General features: G+C 39.6%; 3 protein-coding genes across 5 annotated transcripts; 2 read left to right on the top strand and 1 right to left on the bottom strand.

The window, feature by feature from the left end:
- The first annotated feature begins 346 nt into the window (after nucleotides 1–346).
- Nucleotides 347–11,026, top strand: clk2a (CDC-like kinase 2a). Of its 2 annotated transcripts, XM_042435951.1 has the most exons (13): nucleotides 347–660; nucleotides 1,873–2,084; nucleotides 2,313–2,598; nucleotides 3,792–3,882; nucleotides 4,748–4,814; nucleotides 5,381–5,497; nucleotides 6,526–6,692; nucleotides 7,295–7,389; nucleotides 7,712–7,841; nucleotides 8,368–8,450; nucleotides 8,975–9,054; nucleotides 9,185–9,275; nucleotides 9,401–11,026. In XM_042435951.1, the coding sequence occupies exons 2-13, from the start codon at nucleotides 1,873–1,875 to the stop codon at nucleotides 9,587–9,589; spliced, it is 1,608 nt and encodes a 535-aa protein (XP_042291885.1). In that variant the 5' UTR covers nucleotides 347–660; the 3' UTR covers nucleotides 9,590–11,026. The 2 variants fall into 2 exon arrangements, with proteins under 2 accessions (XP_042291885.1, XP_042291886.1); XM_042435952.1 differs by lacking the exons at nucleotides 347–660; nucleotides 1,873–2,084; nucleotides 3,792–3,882 and having other exon boundaries at nucleotides 2,515–2,598.
- Nucleotides 11,027–11,502: 476 nt separating this feature from the next.
- si:ch211-81a5.8 (uncharacterized protein LOC560648 homolog) lies at nucleotides 11,503–15,974 on the top strand. 2 transcript variants are annotated; one of them, XM_042435955.1, is made up of 5 exons: nucleotides 11,503–11,720; nucleotides 13,529–13,982; nucleotides 14,415–14,753; nucleotides 15,086–15,170; nucleotides 15,274–15,974. In XM_042435955.1, the coding sequence occupies exons 3-5, from the start codon at nucleotides 14,527–14,529 to the stop codon at nucleotides 15,427–15,429; spliced, it is 468 nt and encodes a 155-aa protein (XP_042291889.1). In that variant the 5' UTR covers nucleotides 11,503–11,720; nucleotides 13,529–13,982; nucleotides 14,415–14,526; the 3' UTR covers nucleotides 15,430–15,974. The 2 variants fall into 2 exon arrangements, with proteins under 2 accessions (XP_042291889.1, XP_042291888.1); XM_042435954.1 differs by having other exon boundaries at nucleotides 15,271–15,974.
- On the bottom strand, nucleotides 15,909–20,010 carry dnajc8 (DnaJ (Hsp40) homolog, subfamily C, member 8). Its single transcript, XM_042435953.1, has 9 exons — nucleotides 19,905–20,010; nucleotides 19,282–19,383; nucleotides 17,671–17,727; nucleotides 17,472–17,538; nucleotides 17,266–17,360; nucleotides 17,071–17,142; nucleotides 16,757–16,848; nucleotides 16,483–16,558; nucleotides 15,909–16,371 (listed from the first exon to the last, which is right to left on the bottom strand). Exons 1-9 carry the CDS (start codon nucleotides 19,974–19,976, stop codon nucleotides 16,252–16,254), a joined length of 753 nt encoding a protein of 250 aa, XP_042291887.1. The 5' UTR covers nucleotides 19,977–20,010; the 3' UTR covers nucleotides 15,909–16,251.
- Nucleotides 20,011–20,274: the final 264 nt, after the last annotated feature.

The following is a 20,274-nucleotide window of genomic DNA, read 5'->3' as shown; positions in this document are numbered from 1 at the left end:
GCCTCATTTCACGTAACTCACTCGTGTGGTCAAGAAGACCGCTTCATCTACAGTTAGCATCTATTAAAGATGTAATACATGAACATAACGCTGCAAATATGGAAGTTAGACATGATAAAAAAAAAAATTAAATCTAAATGAGGTAGTGATTCAACGTTATGAGATAAGTCAAAATGTTATTGTAGTATTCTGACAAAAAAAATCTAAATTGTGAGATAATTAAAAATGATTATTCAAGTGAAAAGAAGATGCCAAATCAAAAGTTTGACTCATTGTCAATAAAATACAAATAACGATCTCTAAAAAAAAAAAAAAAACATCGCGATAAGACATTTCGTATTAATTCAAATCTTACCAAATGTGTCATTTTGGCTTTTACTTGCATCATGTATAACTAGTTAACTGGTGCATGTTAGTAATGTACGGTGGTATGTGTAGCTACAAACAGGGCTGAATGACATTTTCGGCGCAGGGAGGCGTTAGCACCACTAGTCTGAACCAGAACTAGCTGTGCTGCGGGGCAGACAGTCAGAAAATAAGCTGGCTGCTTGCTTGCAACAGAGCTTGGAACATCGACTTAGCAAGAAGATAAAAAGAAAAAACTGGAACGCCACCACGGATTTTTTGTGGGACAAACGTACAGGCCTCGCTGCTAAAACGGTAAACGTTATGTGCGACATGTGTTTTGTGTAGTTAAACGAGCCACAGTCCGAACAAACGGTTTACACGGCAGCTAACGTAAGTAGCTGTTTAGCCGATGAACGTAGCTAAGCTAAGATGGCGGTCAAATTATTTACATTAGCTAATGTTGCTAGCCAAGCATGCTAACGGCCAGGACGTCGATCGTCGGTCGGTTAGCTACCTAGTTCGTGATTAAAGATATATTTGCCGTTCATATGTTGGTGTTTGTAAATGTTTTTTTTAGTATTAAGCGCTTATTGAAACGTTAACGGTAGGTTTACTAACGCCAGTATTGCATCGTCTTAACGTTACATCGTAGGAAAAAAACACATTAGCAACGCTGTACAAGCGTATCATGAAGTTGAAATGCTGTTTTCTTATTAATCTGGCCACTTAACAGTAGCGTGAAGTCTTCCCCGTTTAATAACATAACGTTAGCTTTAATCGTGTATTTCAAGTCAGATTGTTTGTTGTTGACATTCGCTTTAAACACCACTGTGATAACGCTAACCAGTGGGGTAGGTCGTAAATAGTTCAATAGGATCAACAGGGTTATTAATATACATTCCTGCATTTTATCACTGTTCTCACATATTTCCAGGCACGCTTTAATAGTTAGTTGTCTGTCGTGCTTTCAACTTTCAGATTAATTGGTTGCAAGCTATATCTTGTTGTAAAAAGTTGGAAGTGTTGAACTGTGTGTTTATGTGGTTTGCTTTATTCAAATGTACTTTTAACATTAGGCCGCCTACACAGCTACTTTTCCTACCAAGTGTTTACTAAGCTGTTGTTGTTAATCAGCACATGTGATCTGATTTTTAAAGAGCAAACTTCTTCAATGCTTGCCTTAGGGAACAGTGTACTTAAACTCGTAAAACAACTGCATAGGGCCAACACACTTTTTTGCTTCAAGCAACCTAGTCAGGTATTTTTGCATCACATTTTTGTCAGCTACCACTCCTCCAACTGACTCCCATAAATCACTTTTAAGTGTTCAGCAGTGGACAGCTGTTCCGCTGACATGTGAATTTGACAAGTAATAAAATGTCAACAGGAGTAACTGCAACAACAATTATTCTGAAGTGAAACGCAATCGTTCCCTGTGGAGTTAAAGTCAAAATAAATATGAACTTTAATGGGTATTTTTTTATTCTAAAAAAATATTTCTTTGTCTTCTTAAAAATCCGCTAGATGCCTCACACTAGACGGTACTCGTCTTCGGACAGAGACAGTCGAAGCAGCTACCAAGACCGTTACAGAGACAGAGATAGAGACAGAGACAGAGGGCGAAGACACCGGCACAGAAGATCACCTACCTACTCTTCAAGCAGTGACAGAGACAGAGATCGAGACAGAAGGGGACGGGGACACAGACAGGAAGGAAGTTACGTACGCTCACGGAGGTATGTTTGTGTGTACGTTTGAGATATTAATCTGGTTCTTTATGTTGAACATGTATGTTTGCATTCTGAAGATCTTTATTTACCTAACAACCTTATCTCTCATCAAAATGTCAAACAAATGGACACTGTCAAAGTATTTCATTTTGTTCTTTTGCAGTTAGTTTGAGCTGAATCTCAGTTGGTTGTTAGTCATTAGGCTTCAAAGCATGCTTCTGTCCTCTGATCCAGTCGCAGCTATGACAATCGCTCAACGGAGCACCGGCCATTCGACCGAAGATACTGCGAGGGATCCAGACGCTTGGATCAGAGCCGAGACCGAGACCGCGACAGAGAAAGGGAGCCACACGGAGCAGCTGAAAGTTACTATCCACGCGACTTCTCCCCAAGCATGTACGACTACCGACGCGGCCGCGAAAGGGAGCGTGAACGGGACGAGTCGTACCGGCGGAAAGGCAGCAGGCGTAAGCACAAACGAAGGCGGCGTAGAACCAGGTCCTATAGCCCATCCTCCTCGGTGAGTACAGCCAGACCTGAGATTGTGTTTTAACTCTCCTCATCCTGTCTCCTTCCGTCTCTCTCTTCCACTCAGCTCTTTCTGTCTCTCTCTTTCTTTAACCCATTTATTCTTCACAGCTCCTGGATTTGGTAAGTAGTACAATCTTTATGATTTGTTTTTGGTCTGTCAGAGGGATTTTGTTTGATTTTTTTTTTGTTAAAGTGGGTTTTACTTAAATAGATTTTTTAATATTTTTTTGGGAGAGCATTTTCATTTTTATGCAAACACTTTTTCAGTAGTTTATTAATGATCAACCACTAATTCTTGCTGCTCTTCAAACACACCCTCACCACCACTTTCTTAACTTTTCTTTTTGAAAACTCAATTATACCTGGTCACACTTAATTCTGTGTGGCCTTACCTTTCATTAATTTATATTTAGTGTCTTTGCAATTTATATTGACAGTTGGAAAAGGCCTAAATGCCTGTGCTAGTAGTTGGGCAGCTACTTGTAAACTTTAGTGCAGGTAGGCTGAAAAGTGAAAATGTTCTACCAAACATCATGCAAAATATAGATATGATTTGAATGAAGATTTTTGTATGGATATATTGGCATTTGAAATGTCTTATAGTTATTAAATTGCAGCTGTGAGTGTGTTATCACCACACTTATGTATTGGGTAGTATAGTTTTAGGTGAGAAGGTGGTTGAATTTAATGTAAAACATACCTGGTTAGCTTTAAATATTTCCTGCTTAATTACGTATGGTCCTCTCCTTTTATTTCCTTTTGTTTCCATCTTGTTTATCCTGAAAAGTCAACCTGATAAGCTTTGAATTAGCTATATTACTGTCTTAATTGGTTTTTGCGTTGATGAATGGATATGCCAGTTGCTTCCTTGTTTGTAAGCAGCTGTGGTTTAAAGGTAGAGGGGGGAGAGGAGCAGAGGACAACATGTGATCTTTGACTTGTTCCCTTGCACTATATCCCTATCGTTATATATTTCCTTCACGTGGTGTCATGCGTGAATCGCCCCATGACCACCAAACCCACCTACAACCACAACTACATCAACTACCACCAACACCACCCTCCTCCTCCCTCCTCGTCTACCTGTGCCGCCTGACGCCATGGCTGCGGCTGCCCCTGAAAACCCCCTGTTCCCTTCGGTCGTGTCGTGACCTGCTGATGGCGGTTTGGGTGTGAAAACAGCGGAGCAACAGCCGGACGCGGGCAGTGAGTGTGAGGGACGACGAGGAAGGGCACCTGATCTGTCGGAGTGGGGACGTCCTGCAAGAGAGATGTACTCACTGCCACTACTCTATCGTAACCCTTCTCCATATGAGTATTAAAGCATAGAGCATTTACATGACATGGGAGTGCCTGATGATGATGATGATGATGATGCCTTGCTAGAATGCTCTTCGCTCTAGCTGAAATAGCAGGGTGGATTGCAAGAATGTTGAAGATTTTGAGAGGGACTTTAGATACCTTCTGCTTTTTGTTCTAGGATTTTAAGCTGTGGAGCATTTTCTATGTTTCACAGGTTACTTGACTTTTCTAAACATAGAATCTCATTTGCAGCTGTTTGTCTCTGTTGCGTTTTAGTTTAAAACACAGTTACAGTTTTAAATCTGTAACTTAAGCTAGTTTACTTTCCACTACGAGGCTTTTAGGGGTTCTCTTAAAAATTTTTTAGTAGACGTCTCACTGCATCACCTATTTAGTCTTTTTCATTAAGACTAGTACAACCAGCGCACATATACTGTAGACACTGCATTTATATACTTAACTTTTGTCATTCTTAGGATCATGCGTTGTTTAGTAGGAATGCTATCATTTTTCAATTTTTCCAGTTTTTTGAGGATGTGCCCTCATTTTCGATGGCTGCAAATTGGTCATCAAAAGGAAGGGAGCGCTTTACCTTTGCCCCCTTATTTTCTTCACATGTATCATAGTGCATTCAGTTATCATAGATTACGTCAAAGTGTTTCAAGCCTGCCAGATTGAATAGGCAGCCATTTGAAAAGGGGATGGGCGCTAGCATTGATACGCCTGTCTACACTTTTGCATTATGTATTCCTGCTGAAGTCCACATGTCTAATTCTCCTGTTCTTTCTTTCCCCGCTCTCCCTCTCTTTTCCTTTTCTCTCTGTGTTGTGTTGCAGATGAGATTGTCAGCACTCTGGGGGAAGGCACCTTTGGGAGGGTGATGCAGTGCGTTGACCATCGCAGGTGTGTGTCAGAGTGTATGAAGCTAAAAAAACAAGAGCTGTCAGTCCCTGGGGGTCCTATTTCCAAGACCCCTAGTTCACTGTGATTTATAGAAACAAATGTGTTTTATGTCATACTAGTCTTGAGCCAAATGAGACTAGGATAAGAGTATCAAACACCCAACCTCACTCTTGTTTACTACCCTATTACTGTTTCCAGCCGGTTATTTTTATCTGCTGCCTTTGTTGATCACATGGTGCAGTTTACTGCAGGCAAATTAGCTCTGATGTAGCTTAGCCTGGAGTAACTGTGGGCGTCTGTGGAAGATTAATTGTGACAGTGCTAGAAATGTACATGAAGCAAGTTCATTTTCAGGGGCACGGTCCTTAGAAAGTGACACTCGCAGATTATTTTCTCCTGTCTCTTCACCAACTGGAGCTTCATTAACGAGATTCTTATTGCATACCCATATAACTAACAATGAAATCAGAGACTTTGCTGTCATAGTCAAATTATTAAGTGTTGCGTTATTACTGTTGTTTGTCTGTACTGTCTGTAAAAAAACAAGCTTTTTTTATTTTTAACAGGGGAGGGGCCCATGTTGCTCTGAAAATTATCAAAAATGTGGAGAAATACAAGGAAGCAGCTCGCCTTGAGATCAACGTACTAGAGAAGATCAATGAGAAGGACCCCGACAATAAATTGTGAGTTGTGGCTGAGTATTGTGGTACTGCAGTCAAATTAACATTATGTCCACTGGTCAAACAGTCGTAAAACTATGAACTGTGTTAGAGCTGGTTGCATAACCTAAAGCCTACCAATACTGATACCAGCTGACCACACCCATGGCCAAGTTCTGCCTGCTCTTGGCTCTCCAGCTCAGCCTGTGGTATCCATTGTTAAAAACCTTGGAGTTATTTTAGATCAGAACCTCTCTCACAAGTCCCATGTAAAAAGGCACACTCAGTTGTGTTTTTTCCATTTGAGAAATATCTCTAGAATTAGATCTTTTATTTCTTCAATGATCCTATAAGAGTGATTCATGCTTTTATCACTTCTCGTCTGATTTATTATAATGTGTTCACGTGCCTTGGCCAAAACATGATTGCACGGCTTCAGGGTGTCCAAAATGCAGCCGCCAGTCTTTTAACCAGATCACGGAAGCATGATCGTATCTCCCCTATTTTAGCTTCCCTTCACTGGCTGCCTTTTCCGTTTTAGAATCGATTGTAAAATTTTACTTTTGACCTTTGGCTGAGCTTCTAAATCATTACTCAGCAGCACGTAGCTTGAGATCCTCTGATAAGGCCCTGTCGCTTAAGACCAAGGATGACAGGGCTTTTGTTGTCAGGGCTCCAACCCTTTGGAACAGCTTACCTGAGGAATGAAGACTAGAAAATTCACTGCATTCTTTTAAATTATCTTTCAAAACTTACTTATACTGTATGGCTTTTGCTTAGTTATTTTATCTGTTATTTATTTTATCTGTTACTCTCATGTGTTACTTTTATCCATTATTTTTATCATTAGTTTTAACTGTTATTTTGTTTGTTGACTGTGATTTTGTATGTGATTGTTTTCCTGCTTTGTTTTACTCGTTCTTGTTTGTGAAGTGCTATATAAATAAAGATCATTATTATTATTATTATTATTATTACAAAATGGTTTGATTTAGCTGTTATATCAGTGAAGTGGTGTTTGTTCAACCTTCTGTATCCTGTTTCTTTTCCAGCTTGTGTGTGCAGATGTATGACTGGTTTGACTACCACGGTCACATGTGTCTCTCCTTTGAGCTGTTAGCTCTCAGCACCTTCGACTTTCTAAAGGAAAACAACTATCTGCCCTATTCGATTGGTCAGGTCAGACACATGGCCTACCAAATCTGTCTCGCTGTGAAATGTAAGTTGTTTTTTTTTTTTTTTTTTTTTACGTCCTCTGTTTGATTTCAGTACTTCAGAAAGTTGGAAGAGTAGGAAAATTAATTTGAATGTTTCTGTTATAAAGCTCTTGGTCTTAACATCTCTTAATTGAGTGTACAGTTCCAACAAACAGACCCCATTTAATTGACGTCTCTTCATCATTGCCTCCAGGTAATGATGAATGCGGATTGACTGGAATGAATGCGTCTGTTGTTTGTGGTATACAGCTTGTAGCCACATGAGGGCATTATAGATCCAAAGATTAGGTTGCGGATTGTGACTATTTACCCATCAAGCTTCTCAGGAGCAAAATAATCCTGTAGAAACTCTGTCCAGAATTTTGTCCCAAATGTCAATATCTATATGTATTTTGTTGATTTTTACTATTCTAAATGTTTTAATGTGATTATGTATTGGATTATATATGTTTTATCAGTATCTTTATTGTTACTGTTACATGTGTGAATAACAGTTTTATCTAATGATGACAAAATGAACTGTAAAAGTAGCTTTGAAGGTAATTTATTGTCAAATGTGAAAAACCAAAGAAGCAGTAACTCATAACATGTTTCCTCTCCATAGTTCTCCATGACAGTAAGCTGACACACACAGACCTGAAGCCTGAGAACATCCTTTTCGTCAACTCAGACTTCACAATGTCCTACAATGTAGAAAAGGTAAGTTGTGGTAGAAAGCAAAAAAAGGAACTGGGTGAAAACAGTTTTTTGTCTATAGACGTTAGTGGCAGGTTAGTTAAAAAAAACTGAAAAGCCAGTACCCTTTTCCACTCTGATACTGACTATTGTTGATCATGTCCAGTTCATGTAAAACTAACTGATCAGTTCCAGGTTATATTTACCAGAATTTCTGCAGATGGAGGAAGATTTTGTCAATGTGTTTTGCTTGGAGATCTGAATAAATATGAAATACCAGGAAAAAAATGCTGTCTCTATAGCACACATGCAACTTACAGACATAATTTTCATAATTTTTTTGTAGAAGCGAGAAGAGAGGACAGTTAAGAGCACAGCAGTACGCGTGGTGGACTTTGGCAGCGCCACATTTGACCACGAGCACCACAGCACCATTGTGTCCACGCGGCATTACCGTGCCCCTGAGGTCATACTAGGTGAGGAAGATTATATGCCTTTGGCCAAAAAAACACTCAACTGAAACACAACACTACATTTCAGAGGAGACATGGGGAGTATAATAATACTCCCGAAGTTCCATTTGATGTCCAGATATTTAAAATCATGTTGGAGATGAACAAGTTCTTGTAGAAACAGACCAGTTATAACAAGCAAGTTCAGCATTGCTGCCCTGATTGATTCCTCTTTTGAACAGCATCTTAAGGTGCCTTGTTCTGCAGGAGATGTGGTGTCTCCTCTTTGGATACAATCCAATTCACATAAATTAGATATTCTCATAAACACAACAACAAGTCACTGTCAGGGAGAAATAGGTATTGAGATTAATTGGGTCTGAGTTATGTGAGGAGTACAAAGAAAAAGTAAAATGTAGCTACAATACTGATTCATTTGCAAAATGATGTGCAATGTCAGCAAGCATTAACCTCAGCCTGGAGTTCTCTCCGTATCAGACGCATTTTTCTTGGTGTTGTCAATTATTCATTTCATGTTTTCGTTCTTCAGAGCTGGGCTGGAGTCATCCTTGTGATGTGTGGAGCATTGGCTGTATCCTGTTTGAGTACTACCTGGGCTTCACCTTGTTTCAGGTACAACGGCAACCTGCTGCTGCCAGCTGGCTGTAACCAGGATGCATAACTTCATTTAGGCTTTAAGATGAGGATATGAAGATAAGGAGAATGAGTTAATATCAGTCAGTCAGCTGATCTGGGCCCTTATTCATCAAATATTAAAGAATCTACCCCCAACTGTCTACCTGCTGGAAAGGTTAGCGCTCTTTAATCCTGAAGGAGATTAAAGTTTTTAGGTAAAGACTTTGAGCCAAGTTAGGACTGATTGCCTACTTTGTGAAGCTGGTAAATGTGGGCCTGTGTCTCACCAAACAAAGATCGAACACCTGTGCATGGCACGCGTAGCAGCAATTAGTAAATCCAGCAATTAATCTGGTGGAAATTAACCCTTGATGTCATGTGTGAGCTCTTGACTGTCTTGAAATTGTATGTAGCAGCAGAGCTTGTAGTTAAACCCCAATCATCTTCGGAATCAGTCTCTTTGTTTCTTTCTGACTTTTTGAAGAATGACAGTCGTCTAAGTCAATCTGAATTTCTTTCAGACTCATGACAACAGGGAGCATTTGGCCATGATGGAGAGAATCCTGGGACCAGTGCCCTCTAGGATGATTCGTAAGACGAGGTGAGAGAAACGTGTAAACACACCAAGTGATAAGATTCAATGTGACACGCTCATGCATTCACCCTTTTTATAAAGAAATCGCCATGCACACACTTGAACACTGCTCACATGGATCTTCCTCTACTCTCAGGAAACAGAAGTATTTCTATCGGGGCCGCCTGGACTGGGACGAGAGTTCGTCAGCGGGGAAATACGTCAGAGAAAACTGCAAACCCTTACGGGTAAGAGCAGCAGCTGGGTAGTGGGAAAAGTGAAAACAGCGCATTGTACTGGAGGAACAGCGGTGTTTATTGTCCTTTTCTTTACGTTCTGAATATTCATGTCTCTCTTTCTTGTCTCTTGCCAGCGGTATCTGCTGTCGGAGGCGGAGGAGCACCACCAGTTGTTTGACCTCATTGAAAGCATGTTGGAGTACGAGCCCTCCAAGAGGCTGGTGCTGGCCGACTCCCTCAAGCACCCTTTCTTCGAGAACGGGGGGATCGGCGAGGCAGCAGGCAGCAAGAACTGGGAGGGCAACCGGGACATCAGCCGGTGACCCACAAACCCCCAAAGACTGAATGACAGAGGAGATCAAGTCTTTTATATGTGGAGCAGGTGAACTGTTGAATAACGTGAGGCTTCGGATGTTTTTCTGTCGTTTTTTCATTAAAGCATGGACACCTAAACTTCTTGCTCCTCCACCCTGCCCATCTGTGTCCACCTCTGCAAGCCACGAGAGGCATGTTTTTGCCGCAGAGACCAAAATAACCCACAAACGGCTGGAGAAGAGTCTAAATGAATCTTTTTCTAGCGGTTAAAGCCTCAGTAGAGGACAAAATTTTTAAACAGAAGATTGTTTGTACCCAAAGTAGCCCTCTATGCAGCTCGTCTTCCTTTTGACTTCTGAAACACCTTCCTCCCTTCCGTCCGTCCGTCTGTTATTTTCATCAACATGTAAAGAAAATAATTCACCTTTTTGATGAAATAAGCACTACTGAAGCCGGTCATTAAAAAAAAACAACAAGTTTTGGAGAATAAATGTCTTCAGATTCTGAAGTCTAAGGAAAGGGGGGAAAAGGAGATAGAGCTGTATATGCAGCACAAGTCCTCACCCACATAATGATAAACACATTATGTGGAGGCACCTGTCATCAGTCAGATACTATGCTAACGTCAAACATTAAAAGTTAATATCATATTTCATTGGGAACTATGATTGAAGAGGGCAAACTAGTAAAATATTTTTTCGTTTTGTTCCAAAACAAATACAAAAAAAGAAACAATGCAAATTGCAAGCGTCTCAAATTTTTGTTTACGTTTTTGTTAAGTGAGCGCTTGCACTGCGCCATAATTTTTTAATGTTATATTTTTTTTATGTATAAAAAGATTATCCCCTATATGGAAACTCTTGCCCTTAATATCTGGCCATAAGGCCTGTTATTATTCGCCAATGAGATGATAATGGTGATGGACACTCCACACACACAGGCCTCTATAGCCTGTCTTATTGATAGATATGTTTGTTACGTTAATGCTATGCTTTCTGTGTGCGTGTGTGTTTGTGTGAGAGAGAGAGAGAGCCTGCGTGCGTGCGTGTGTGTGTGTGTGTATATATGTGTGTGTAGGGGTGGTGTGGGTGACACATCCATGTTAATGTTTTGCTCTGACTTGGTAGTTCTTCAGCATTAGTCATGGGAACATTCTCACATACTTTCAAACACATAAAACATAAACTGCCTTTGTCCTTTGTGTGATATGGTCAGACTTGTCGTCTCCACTGAGGTTAAGCACACAGCTCCTGGTGGCAGCCAATGAGCCACACACAACTCCTGTTGATGGTATTTATTTTTTGGTAATTTTTTTGAGTTCAGATAGGTCATTGTCCCCACCCCCCCACCTGTACATGATTTGTTTTTTTTGTATGAAATTAAAGCGTATAAAACTGTATATATGTATGATTGTGTAGAATTAAAGTTATGTCCTCCTTTCCAAAGGCTTATGGTGCTCTCAGTATTGTTTGGGCCTCTGGCAGCTAAAGGGAGGCTTTGTGTCTTGAAATACCGTCACTGTGTCTGAGACCATCTCTTAACGCAGTGACTAACACCACTGCTGGAGGATTTGCAAAAAGCTCAGAGGTCTGTCTGAGATGCAGGAGTGAGATCAGTTGATTTTGACAATTAATACAATAAAGTAAATGTATTACTTTCAAGACATTTACATATGAATTAACTTAAGTTGTTTAAAGTTAGTTAATTTCTTGTTTGTTTTCCCAGAAAGCAGTTCATCATGTAGAGCAGTATAACATTAGGTTAGACAGTCATTTACATGTTAATGAAACCTCCAAAATTCATCTTGTTTTTGACTTTAACTGCCTAGGATATTTAAATAACCATTTAAATTGTGGAGCTTATAGGAACCCTGGGAAGGATCCCCCCCCCCCCCCCCCAAAAAAAAAAAATCAAATCACTGTTGACTTTGCCTCTTTTTTTGGTGTTTTATTGTGTGCTGTCTGTCAGTCCCACTATCTTGGTCGTTAATTTGTGTTGGAAACTAACTTCTCTTTTATTCCCTTTCAAAACCAACGCTAAGCTGTCACCTTGTCAGGACAGGTCAAGAGAGGGAAGTGTGGACGATCTGCTACAACAGGTGTATTGATGCTTCGTCACGTAAGCTCTCCCCATCTGTCGGTAGGTAACCTCACTCACTGACCCCATTCTTTAAATTCACTTTTGTCCTGTTCACGGATGGTTGGAAGAGTTGGCTGGGGAGCTCTACGGCAAAAATTTACTGGGGCTGTGGGGCTCTAGGAACAGATATAAATAACAAAGGGCCCTGCTACACTAAAGGACTCGAGACTAAAGAAATAGTATGATCCACTATTAAGTTATAATTATGCTAAAATTGACGCAAAAATGATGGGACATTTTTTAAAAAGATGGCTTCACAAGTTCTTAAGTTTTTCTTCAAACAATATGCAGGTGCTTGTATGAACATTAAAACAGGGTTTGCTCACTAATGATTCCTCCTCTTTATATTGACCATTAGCGGGCCCATTTCAGAATCATATATCATGTCACTGCACTATAACTATTGATGCAGTAATGCGTTCATCCCTTTAATGTTGTAGCTGGTAAAGGTGGAGCTCATTTTAATTAATATACTGCCGGGTAGCTAAACCTATAAAACATGATTTATTGATTTATAATTTGTATTAATAATCTAAATCTGCAAAGTAACTAGTAACTAAAGCTGTCAAATAAATGTAGTAGAGTAAAAAGTACAACATTTGCCTCTGAAATGTAGTAGAGTTGAAGTATAAAGTAGCATAAAATGGAAATATTCACGTTAAGTACAAGTACCTCAAAATTGTATTTAAGTGCAGTATCTGAGTAAATGCGCTTAGTTACATTCTACCACTGGTAATTATAGAATTGATGGTTTTCATTTATCAATGTATAGATTACACAGTTTTTGACTTCAGGAGTAGCATTCCGAGGCATCAGTGACTTGTTGAGGTGTGGCTGGATTGAATTGACCTCTCCAGACCTGAGGCCAGATGTGTAAAACTGTGTGTACGCACCGGAAATATGAAAACACATTCATTTCGTTAGATTTATAAAGCTGTGCTTACGCAGGTTTCTGTTTTTATAAATCCCAGTCATTGAGAAACTGGGCGCACGTGCATGAGCCTCATTTCCACTCCCGCAATTAGCCATATATGGATGACGACACGCACTGAACCAGCTGTTTTCATATCACTTCGCTCCTGCTGTATCAGTCTGTACACCTGTCAGTAAAACAAACGTGGGGGAAAAAAGAAAGTGTCATTGTGCCGGCGAGGTTCTACTACAGCAGAACAGCTGTCATTACGCACGACTATTACGCACAGCTGTGCGGCTCTGTATAGCATCCATATCGTTAATTCATCACATGGACCGTAAAACATCGTAGGCAGCGATATCTCAGAAATGTAATCCGTGATTAGTTTGTAGAGCTCATATTTAAACCGACTAAATAAGGTACGTCACAACTAAAGATAAAATAAAAAATCTTAAGAGCAAAATACACACAAGAGTAATTAATCAATGTTACGTATATAAATGTGCCTTTATTTGGCAATTTACTACTACTAATAATAATGATAAATAAAAATCACACAATCATTGCAGCTGGTTATCAACCTACACAATATTTTACTAAAAAGTTCCGTCTCTCACTTTATATTTCATCTCCACCTCATCACATCACCGTCAGATCACTTTAGAAAAACGTCTTCACCTGGTCTAAAGAATGCGCACTGTCTGTGTTTATAAATATCAGTTTATGTGCAGGAAGTGGCGTATGCATTGTTTTTGTGCGTACGCATCGTTTATGCATTTGGCCCCTGGACTAAGTATTGAGTGAACGAATCTGTGAATGAAATGAGTCATTCACCTTTCTGACTCAAGTACTTGATGTCCGCCAGTCAATGAAGATGCCTCCCTGTCTCTGAAAGGTAGAAGATGACGATTCTGTGACGCAGACCCCTCCACCCCCCAGTCCACTCTCCATCTGTCTGGCTTCCTGTCTGACGCTGCATCACCAAATGATCTCAACTCCTGTGACCTAAACACAAACTATAAAGGTGTTTCATGCTGAAATGGAGGATGTGACTTTTAAACTTAAGCACAGCCCCACCTGTAAACATAAGTTTGTATGAGCTATTTCGGTGGTCAAGGGGTAAACAAGCAGTTGTTTATCCTGCTTGGAACCACCGTGTTAATGAGATAAACGGCTCTTGCGTCTTCAGATAATCCCGCAGAGGTCATCAGTCAAATCCACATAAGAGCAGACAGTGACAGAGCAGAGTTCAGTACACTGGAAGCAATGCGAGGAACGGATGCTACGCTTTGCAGCTTCGACCAATGATACAAACGGCTGATCTCGTCCACAGGAGATACCACTTGCAGGTGTGTCCTATTGTTTCTTTGTGGCAAATATTATATATTGTGTTAACTTGCACATTTTATGTTAATAGGATGGCATTAGAAAGCAAGCTCACATGAGCATAGGACAGTGGTTCTCAAACTTTTTCACATAAAGGACCCCTAATCCGATACAATTTAGATCACGGACCCCCATCTGATGAGATTTTTACTTTAAGATATTTCATTACAGAAAGTGTATGAAACCCAAAATAGTCATACATTCTGTCATTGTGTTACTTATGGATGGAATTATAGTGAAATGAAATTATTTCCCTTTTTGCTGGGGACTCCCTAGAACCTTTACTGGACTTAAGTGTGCAGGAGCTTTTTCTTAATTGACACTTTTTTTTAAAAAAAAAAAAAAAGGAAAATGCCATTCATTTATAATGATGTTATTCTTATTCTCTCTTGCAGATAAAAGACACATCATTCCTGGTGTAAATTGGAAAGATTATCCTGGGATTACTAAGAGTCAAGACATCAGTTTAAATCCTATATCGTGACACAACAGGTGACAACTCTAGAGATGGATTCCCTCATGTCACTGGGTGCTCCCCTGAAGCAGTTCACCAGCTGTGTGTCTGGAAAAAGCACCTCCGCCAAGAGAGGAGCCAAGAGGAGCCAGTCAGTCCGCAGAAGCAGCTTCACCCGCAGGAAAAGCATCAGCAGCAGGAGGAGAAGTCTTCCCTGCAACAGCCAGAAAGTACCGGACTCCTGGCTCAGAGCGTACCAGGCTGAACTGAAGAGAGAAAGGTAAGAGGGGCTAAAAAGTTCAGATTCATGGAGATAATCTGTTTATCGTAGTGATCAGCTCTAAAGCAGGCATTTTAGTCTCTTATGGTCATCCAAGGTTAAATGTTTAAACATTTATTCAAAGCTGTAAATCATTTTTAAAGACCAGTCTTGAGAGTTTTCTAATAGTAGATAATTGTAATATCGTTAAGTTTTCAGTTACTATGTTGGTGTCCAGCTGAGACTCTTGGCTAGACAAGACTTGGATTAATGTGGATGAGGATCTTCCTCACATGAATAAGCTGCTTGGCCATGTGCCGTGCCTCATGTTGCTCTCTGCTGTTTGCCAAAAGGAAACGACAGCAAGCTGTACTAGCCAAGAAGAACGCTGAACGGTCCACGAGAACCCATTTCAGGAGCCACCACTGCCTCCCACGGGTAAGTGAATAGTAAACATAAGTAAAAATGATCTTTTTTTTAAAAAAAAAAAATGTCAGTATCAAAATCCAACATTCTCCACCCTCTCCTCCACATTTAGCAGACCACCACTGCCAGGAAACCAGCAGCAGCAAAGGATGATTCCTTCTTTGGAGCCTTCCAGGGCCTCAGTCTGGACGGACTGATGGGAGGCACAAACGGATCTCCTGCTGTCTCTGCTCCTTCTGCTGCTGGAGGAGATCAGTGCAAAGTTATGTGAGACCCATCATTTAAGGACAAATCAGGCTGTGCTTGAGAGATTATCCCTCCAAGGAGACTTGACCAGAGACTTGCAGGTGAAAGTTGAACTTGAAAATGAAGCAGAGTTTCACACCTTGTTACCCAAGAAAAAGGTGAAGGTAAACCTGTTTGGATCAGTGTCTTTTATTTCCTTTTAGAAATGTTGATTTTATTTAGGAAAAACATTTCTTGTTCTTGACATTTGTTCTGCAGATTGGACACTGTTATCAGTCTTTGTACTGTTTCTATTTCTGTCTAATGGTCTGTTAAACGTGAACTGTCTTTAGTTCTACCTTCATATTTAAGAATCAGGTTATTAAGACACAAAATGCAAAACTGGCATTTATACTGTAGACTCAGTGCAAAACATCTGCAGCAGAAGATTCTGTGAGCTTGTGGCCCGTCCAGAAATATCTCTTGTGCACTAATCTGACAACATATCTACTTCACACTGTAAGGTAGGCTTGTTAACACCAAGCTTTATTTTGTATTTAAAAAATAAAGAACAAAAAGCAAAACCAATGACCAACCACTTTTTTTTTTTTTTGGTCAGTTACATAACTGGAAGATGCATCATTTCTCTGACGTGAGGCAGGTATGATCTCAGGGTCCAGATCACGAATATGTACATTAGAAAACCAAGTACAAAACTACGTTGGTCAGGATGAAGAAGTTGCCGTACGACGTGTATCCTGATGACAGTGTGAGGACGACTACACCGCTGACTGCAGAGGACGAGGTGGGGGGATACACAAAACTGGGGGGGTGGGAGCTTTATCTACTGAAGTCCGATTTTACAGCATCATTCCCTCTGTTCCATCTTTACTTTGGGGGGCTTGAGGAAGGACCTGTTCTTTTTCTCTTTAGACTTCCCTTTGGCCTGGAAGTTCCTCCAACTGTCTACACGCCCATCTCTTGTTTCCTGAGGAATCATTTGTTAAAAAAGAAGGAAGGTATTTTACAGAGTGCCAAAAAAAGCCAACATGTTTTCCATTTATTATCAGAAACTATAAAAAATGAAGCAGGAACACACCTCAAAGTTTTTCTGCCATTCTCTCTCTCGCTTTGCTTTCTCTGCTGCCTCAATTTCTTCCTCTCTTGCCCTTTTCCTGAGGAAATAAAGGAGAAAAATGAATTAATTCATGACATTCTGGATGAAGTTTGGTGATAATAAAACTGATTCTGGATTGCAATCACAAAATAAATTATTTTCAGCCATAATTTAGTGTCAGGATAACGTTTCTCAAGCCTTGAAGTTGAAAAAAAAACCTCTGGCACACACCATAAATATACTGTATGTCTTTTACCTTTCATGCATTTCTTTTGCTTCCCTTTCCTTCCTCTTGATTGCTAGCTCTGCAAACAACTTCATGGTCTGTTTGTACACTGCTTGCTTGAACTGGAAAAAGAAAGTGAAAAACGACAAATGTGCTACATTAACATACTGAAAACATGATTTCAGAAGGCAGACCTTTGGTTGATTTCACAACACTTTCAGTCGGGTGGTTCAATCATTTTAAAGCATTTTGATTGTCACTTCAAAATCCAGCTATGTTGAATAACAAAATCAGCCACCATTTAAAGAAATTATGACCGATTTTTTTCTTCTTCTTTGATTTACCATTTCTGGGTCATCCTCCTCCACATCCAATGGCTTCCCTTCTTTCTTCAACTGTTTCTTTTTCTCTTTTACCTGTTGGGAGCACAGAATGTTACCAAATAAATACAAATCAAGGGAGTAGATTAACATGGAACAAAACAACAAAAACAAAACAAAAACAAAAACTTAAGGTAAGGGGATGTAGGGACCACTCACCATATGCTCAATATATTCCTTTCCTGCATGAATCACATCTAAAGCTCTTTTCTTCTGTTCCGGATCCAGTAAGAGTTTGTATGCCTTGTCCACAGCTAAAACACATAAGATATACACATGGAATTAAACCCATTTTGTTGAACACAGCAGGTTCATGGATTTAACAACATATATATTATCAGGGAAGTAAAAATGAACATTTATACCTTCAAAGGCTTTCTGTGCTCTGTCTGCGTCATCCTGATTTTTGTCTGGATGGACCAAAATGGACAACTGCACAGTTAAAGAGACCAAAGATTAGGGAATTATAAAACAAACAAGACAGCATTGTACTATCACTACCTCCACGGACAAGTCATGTCTTCAAAGAAAAGTTCTCAAACGTCTGTGAGATGTTTTGCTTACCGCCCGAAATCTTTTCTTCAATTCATCATCTGTTGCATCTGGATCAATTTGCAGCACCTGAACATTTTAATGACAATTGTTAGGTTTAACCAAAATGTCAATATTAGATTACTAGTTTGCTGCAATCTAATTGTTATGAGAGTTATGGTGACAGTGTGTAAAAGAAACCACTGGTACTGAAACTGACTGAGATTTTCTGATTAGTTTAGACATAAATTTAATTGCTATTTTACAGCATTTTATTTTATTGCACTGACCAATTGTTTTACATACTTTATAAGTAAAAAAGTAAAACATTTTTACAGATTTCCAGATGTATTGCTTGTTTTTTTTTTAAATCCATTTTATTCAATTATATCCAATTATAAATTAATACTTTGGATTTTTAGCCTGTTGGTCCAGACAAAGTAAACCATTTTAAGCTACTGCTTTGGGTTCCAGTCATTTGTAATAGGCATCTAACATTCATTTTGATATTTATGTAGTAAAGTATGACTTAAAGGACAGGTTCACAATTTTTCAAGTATGTCTTAAAACAGTCAGGTGCCCATATGAACACTGAAAGAGGTTTTCCTTGCTGTAATCATTCCTCCTGTTCATCCTGGTTATTAAGAGATAACTTTCAATGTAAGTGTTGGGGGCCAAAATCAACAATGTATCCGCACAGTCATTTTCTGCAAAAATGGATTTTAAAGTTTATCTGAAGCTTATATAAGGCTTCAGCAGTCTGAGTTAGTCATATCAAGTGGATATCTGCCACATTTACAGTCTTTTTAGCATCAAACTCCTTCTTTGTGTCTCCTCAGATGTTGTTTCCCAGTTGAGCTGCGGTAGAAGTATAGTAACAAAAAGAGGGACTTTGGTACTAAAAAGATTGTAACGTTTAAAGATATCTACTTGATTTCACTCATTTAGAAGGTCAAACATCACCTGTTTGACCATCTGCCCTAAGGAAAGCGCTAAAGGTCCATCAAAGCGTGCACCACAAGACTAATGAACAGTTTTTATCCCAAAGACATCACCACACTGAACTCTGCTCTGAAAGCACACCCCCCATAGACAACTCTTACTCTACAATATCATCACTAATTCTGTGCAATACTTTTATATTCTTTATACTATATTTATTGTGTACAATACTGATTTTTTTATGCATATGTAGGCAAATGTGTATGTGTGTTTGGATTTGGATGCGTGTCTGTCAGTGCGTGTGAAATGAATAGGTTTATTCTTGGATATAGAGCTCCGCTCAGGCAGTGCACCTGAATTTCGTTGTATACATCAGTACAATGACAATAAAGGAGTCCTAACATTGTAACTTAGACAGCTGAAGCTTCATATTAGCTTTCAGATAAACTTTTAAACACATTTTGGCACAGGAGGAGGATTTAGGATTTTGGCCCCCATTACCTACATTGTAAGTGCATTATGAAGGGATCTTCAACGGCCAGTATGAACAGGAGGAATGATTATAGAAAGAAAAACATGTTTCAATGTTCATTTGGGCATCCAACTGTTGTTTTAAGACAGACTTAAAAAATTGTGAACCCATCCTTTAACTATAATAGACACATTGTTGTGGAAATTCTTGATAAATGTGTTCTTAGTTACCTCAAAGGGGTTGAGATTAAAGTAGGATGCGCCAGGCCTGAGCAGTCTGTCAATCTGCTGCTTGGAGGTTAAGACGGAATCTCTCTTCTCAATCTGCTTCACCTGTCAAAAAGACATCAAGGAAACCATCAAAATACAGCCAAACATTCAATCTACAAAAACACAATCTGCGTTTTATTACAGTCAGCATTCGGGAGTGAAAGATGGTGAGTGAAATGTGATGAAACACTATTTAGCTGTGCATCTTTTCTTGGGTAAACATGTGTTTGGTGTGATTGGTCAACCATACACTGCACTGCAGTTGATATAGAAGGCTAACAGCACCCGTCTTAAGAATAATTAACCAGATGCACAAGTTTCAACGTGAGCTTAAATGACTTGTAATAGCTGAGAATAAGAAAATAAGAGTATAAACGCTGTTTTGTGGTGTCCTAACCACCGTAAAAGAATGAACGCTCGCAGAACATTTCAGCAAACGTTAGCTTCTGTCGTTACGTTAAGCTAATATCTGCGAGGCCTCACAGAAGATAAATATTAAGATCACTGATTAACTAACTTGAGCCGATGTACAGAGAGCGACTAACACATTGAAAACACATGAATTCAATTGCGCTTCGTCGTACCTCCGTGTAAAAGCTCTGAAATAATTCATCTGAAACATTCTGAGAGGAAGGCTCTCCCCCGGCAGCCGCCATCTTCACTCTGGTTTACATGTGACGTACGATATCACGTGACCATACAACTTAATACAGCGTTACCCTGGATTTGTGAAACTCTCGCGAGATTTGTACGCGTTGTCTTAATTGTGCGCGTTGTACAAAAATAATTATGTTTTATGATGTGACAACGCTATGGTTAAGGTCTGGTTAGGTTTAGGCACAAAAACACTTTGTAAGGGTTAAGGAAAGATCATGGTTTGGGTTCAAATTGTCACTATCGCGAGATCGTTCGTGGATCTGGGGTTACCGTCTAGACACGACCTTAAATTAATAA

Source organism: Thunnus maccoyii, chromosome 15 (assembly GCF_910596095.1).
Source record: "Thunnus maccoyii chromosome 15, fThuMac1.1, whole genome shotgun sequence".
Lineage (NCBI taxonomy): Eukaryota > Metazoa > Chordata > Actinopteri > Scombriformes > Scombridae > Thunnus > Thunnus maccoyii.
The sequence above is the reverse complement of the archived record's forward strand: the minus strand, read 5'-3'. Positions and strand labels throughout refer to the sequence as shown.